Source organism: Habropoda laboriosa, unplaced genomic scaffold (assembly GCF_001263275.1).
Source record: "Habropoda laboriosa isolate 0110345459 unplaced genomic scaffold, ASM126327v1 scaffold295, whole genome shotgun sequence".
NCBI lineage: Eukaryota > Metazoa > Arthropoda > Insecta > Hymenoptera > Apidae > Habropoda > Habropoda laboriosa.
The window spans coordinates 492529-497240 of NW_017100429.1; the positions used below are offsets into that span (position 1 = coordinate 492529).

Consider the following 4712-nt stretch of genomic DNA (forward strand, 5'->3'; position numbering starts at 1 on the left):
ACAAGTATTCCCATTCCACCAATAGGGTTCTACACATCTGCAGTTAGACTGATCTTCAATTGACACTCCCTTGCACACATTACACTTCTCAGCTGTCTGTATTGTCGTTGGTATTATTTCTACTCTCTCAGTTGTCACTTTGTTCACTTTGTGAATGAATTAATTCTCATGAGTCAAAGAAACAAGTATGATTTTTATTTGACGATCATGTTACACTTACGGTAGGGCAAGTAACAGCCAAGAATTTCAAGCTTCAGGCCTATCTGCTCGTGCCACTTGATTGGCTTCACCTTCAGGTATCTAGCATTCAGTGGTCTATCAAAGTAGTTCCTCTTAACAGTGTCAGAATCAAAGTTTCCTAGGAATTCTCTTTCATATCCATTCTCATCTATCACTGGATTCCACTGATGGTCGTCGTTGCTGTAGAACACCTTGTAGACGGTTGTCCAGGTGCCTTCGCCACCTTTTGTGGCAACTCCGGTCAGATTACGTGGCTCTAAAAAGTCAATTGTGACAAATTGATGCGGATTGTCCAATTTAGGATGCCAAACACTTGGAGAAGTCAACTTCAAGTTTGGTAACAGCTCTGTGGAAGAGGAGGAGACTGAGATCTGTTCTGGGAAGAGCAGACCATTGTCTAGACCCATTGGTTCATCACAGACTGGGTTCACAGTTTTTTCTGTGATCACAGTTGTGAGTACTGGAATTTCTGTCACAGGAATAATGGTTGTTATCATTTCCTGACAGCCAAGCAACTCCACCTTCATGGCTATTCCATTGTGCCAAGACAATGGGTTCACTCGGACCACTTTAGCCTCAATGGGCTCGTATAACTCCTGTTCAACAGGTTTATATTGGTCTACAGGCCCTCTAAACACCCTTGGCTGCCTTTTGTCATCCAGAACATACGAGAATGACTGACCATCCTCAGAAAACAACACTTTGTAGCTTGTTATAAATTTATCCTCCGCTCCACTGCCTTGCAGCACGATACCATAGACAGGTTCGGGCCTCTGGAACTTTATGTCTAACCTAGAAATGATTATGGAATAAGATGAACTATTTAAAAGGAGAACATGTGACTCAGTGTTTACCATTGGTCAGTGGTAGTATACTCAGGCTCCCAGAACATAGGATTTGTATTCAGTATTGAATTTTCTGGCTGATACATGGGTCCTCTAGTACTGCTAGCATCAAAAGAGACTTGGTCATTCAAATATTTGACCAGAGGGATGAAATTGTTACTGATGCAGTACTCTGGTGGGCTGACTGTGCTTGGTACCACCATTGTGTGTACATCCACACTCTTCTCAGTCCTCCATCATAAAAATATCATCATTATTTTTAATCTGTTTAAATTAAAAGTGACTTCTAGAGGTCCTAGATTTACTTACGTAAGATAAGTTAGTACATTAGTTGCTTCAATAGGTTGTTGAGTGACTGGTTTCTTAGTAGTGACTTCAGAAACCACACTGGCACACAAAGATTTGTCACAGGTATAGTAATTGTTAATACATTGGCAAATTTCACACTCTGACTCCTTCAGAACAGCACCAGGAATGACTGGATGGCCATCATGAGATCTACAAGTGCAGTCTGTCTCATCCACACAGGTCATTGCATCCCTCCAGAACTCCTGTGGCTTGCACTGCGGTCTATTCACTGGGATGCATCCTAATTTTTCAAACAATTAGATATTAACATCAATAATCCAAAGTATATGATGAAATTAGTATACCTGGGACACAGCCAGTGGTGCCATCACATTTTCCTTCCATCACTAGAGTGTGTCTGTAGTAGTCACAAGCCTTGTTGCAATTAATGGCACAGTCACTCCATATTTCATCCACTTTACAGACTTCTGAAGAAGAAGAATTCATAACATCAGAGACATTGTATAAGGTAGTAAAAGTGTATTAGGAACAAACGTACCGCTGGTTGTGATGTTTTTCTCAAAAGCAGTCGATACTGTGGTCTTAGACTTAGTTTTTTGCTCAGTTGTCCACTCATTCTTGGTTGGTGTGGTTGGTTCATTCGAACATTCTGGTCTAATGATTGCTACATTGTTTGGCCAATCACAGACTTGCAGTTGTGGATTGTAGAACATGTTCTGACCACAGGATTTCTCCACAAACTCGTTCCCATGGACTCCAGGGCTACACTGATAAAACAAGTGACAGTCTGTGGGATGTGGTTTATACGGAATCTCCATACTACACTCTTCAAAAGTCGTTTTTGGTGTACTTGGTGTTTCTGCCACAGAAATTGATTATTATAAAATTAAAATGGTTACCACAACTTTTCTATGGTACAAACCTGCTTTTTCAGTAGTAATCTCTGAACACTGACACAGCACACTGATTTCAAAGTCAACACAGCGTAGATTAGCCTGTGACTGACAATATAGACCATGTTCCAAGCTACATTCAACATCCAAACCAGTTTCTTTTGGTGTCAAGTGATTTTTCACTGATCTACACCTTATGTCGACCATGTGACTCTTGTCACATATTGCAGATCCCTTGATATATGCCTTTAAAAATAATTTCATTGTACAAATAATATGAAACAAATTTGTTAAATTAGTTAATAATAATGTCGAATGTTACCAAGGTCATCAATGAGGGCAAAGGTTCAATGTCTTTAAATTTCTTTCCTTTAATCGCTGGATCCTGATTTATCCAAGCTGTCCAGCCATCCACACACCTCTGTGGCTCCTCCAGTGGCACAGTACTTGCTACAGTAGTGCTAGTGCATGGCTCTCCTTTGCACAGTACTTTTCCACGGCTGCAGAAACACGTCTGACAGTTGTCACTCTTCACATTGTCACCCTCATAATAGATCACCTGCAATGAACATTATCATTGTGCAAAAATAAATATTTTTCATTCATTTCTTGAACATACCCCATCGATTTCAGTGCAAGGGGATTTGCAAGTTTCTCTGGGAACACACTCTGTGTAACTATCGTTGCTGTACACTTGGTTCTCAGGGCAAGATTTAATGGAGCATCCCTCAACACAGGTGTCTTGAGAGCATAAATGAGATTTATCCTTCAGAATCATCAAATTGTCACAGGTTTCACGAGGACAAGTGATAACACAAGGAGAATATGAGCTACAAGCTTCATCACACTGTATGGGGCAAAGCTCTTGGTTGCGCCACTTTATCGGGACACCCTTCGCGTTGCACTCTTGTGCATAGGCTGCCAGAGCAGTGCAAAGACACTCACAATCACCTCCTGAGATATGAAAGAAGTAATGAAAAAGAGAAATAAAATAATTTCTCCATAAATAAGGTAGGTTTACCTGTGTCACAGCCACATGTATCAAAAATACAGTTGTGCAAATAATTCTCGACCTCAACTTCAGAGTGACAAGGTTGGAAGACTGATGATTTTAATATTCCACATCTCTCTACAGCCCATAAATTTCTCTCTGGATGCTGTTCACAGGGATCCTTGATTTCCTTTGGTTCAGGACAGAACTCATTCTTCTTCCACGAGTCTCCAAACAGATTTGCAGACACTTCTGAGATTCCACCTGAGGGTGTCTTGAAGTCATCTTCACTATTATCATTGTAATCACCACAGAGACCATTTGTGTGGCCCTTCCACTTAGGTTCCAGCCTTATGTACACTCTGGTGCCTGTAAATGGTATCAGAATGCCAAAGAAAATTTTCAACAGGATCCAATGTTAGAAAAAGTACCTTTGTCCCACTGTACAGTTAGTCCCATATCAGGCACATCAATAAACGTGAACAGTCCAGCTGTTCTAGTTGCTATTCTCTTGAAGTCTCCTGCAGGAAGCTCCTTTCCTTTGGTTAAAATAATGCTCTCCAGATTTTGACCGCCTCCAATAATAACAGAGACTGATTTGGAACAGGCTACACCAGTTGTGCCACAAGGAACGTTCTGAATGGATACGTCGAAGGAGTCCTCCTGACTCAGAGAACCTTTAACCAGGACATAGTCACACATTCCTTGAAAATCGTAGATCTTTCCATCGAATGTCTTGTAGTGGGAATCTCCCCAAGCAGAACAGACACCTAAGAGTACAAACAGCTCAGTGAATTGACAATACATAACGTAAATATGCAAAGCTATTATACCTGCACAGGTTCTGTCAGTGCACTTCCATGTTCCATTGGTGCACAAACAAGTGTTGCACTCGTTCTGTATGACAGATCTTTCTCCATAGCTCTGCCCTCCATGATGGCATGGACAGGACTCTTCTTTGATGCAACTGCCTGCTGGCTTATCTAAAACGTAGCCAGGTTTGCATATGCAGCCAGACTTGCAGACAGATGGTCTCTGAACTTGTTTGTGCATATTGTGACAGGTTCTAGGCTCTATTGGAGCACAGTCCGTAACTTTTTCGTGTTTGCTGGCTATGCATGTGGTCATAAGGTCCTTCGCTGCTGGATATTCAACAATCTCACTCTGTGTGGCCTCTGTGCAACTCCAAACTCCTCCTGTTTGCAGATAATTCATGAAGTTGTAAGTGAAAGGTGGCATTTAAAATTGAAGATCTAGTAAAAAGGCAAAACCTGCACAGGTGCAGAGTTCAAGGGCCTTAGCCCCGGGTCGGATCTCTTTGTGCCCTGCATTGAACTCAAGACCACCATATGAGCAAGGACACTGTCCAATTAGGATACATTCTCCATGGATATCCAGTGTTTGCCCTTCTGGACAGTTGCATCCTTCCACACA

At 41.6% G+C, this 4712-nt stretch overlaps 1 protein-coding gene across 1 annotated transcript in view; it reads right to left on the bottom strand.

Annotated features, from left to right (window-relative positions):
• The window catches only part of LOC108575640 (hemocytin), a 14226-nt gene that overhangs the window by 5393 nt on the left and 4121 nt on the right, over positions 1-4712 (bottom strand). Inside the window, exons 14-26 of the mRNA XM_017938480.1 lie at positions 4550-4709; positions 4112-4474; positions 3710-4048; positions 3309-3647; positions 2907-3241; positions 2610-2846; positions 2317-2533; positions 1933-2253; positions 1739-1861; positions 1395-1674; positions 1095-1316; positions 221-1032; positions 1-146 (exon numbers count right to left, since the gene is read on the bottom strand). Coding sequence (XP_017793969.1) covers positions 1-146; positions 221-1032; positions 1095-1316; positions 1395-1674; positions 1739-1861; positions 1933-2253; positions 2317-2533; positions 2610-2846; positions 2907-3241; positions 3309-3647; positions 3710-4048; positions 4112-4474; positions 4550-4709 — 3894 coding nt within the window. The remainder of the gene's footprint in view (positions 147-220; positions 1033-1094; positions 1317-1394; positions 1675-1738; positions 1862-1932; positions 2254-2316; positions 2534-2609; positions 2847-2906; positions 3242-3308; positions 3648-3709; positions 4049-4111; positions 4475-4549; positions 4710-4712) is intronic.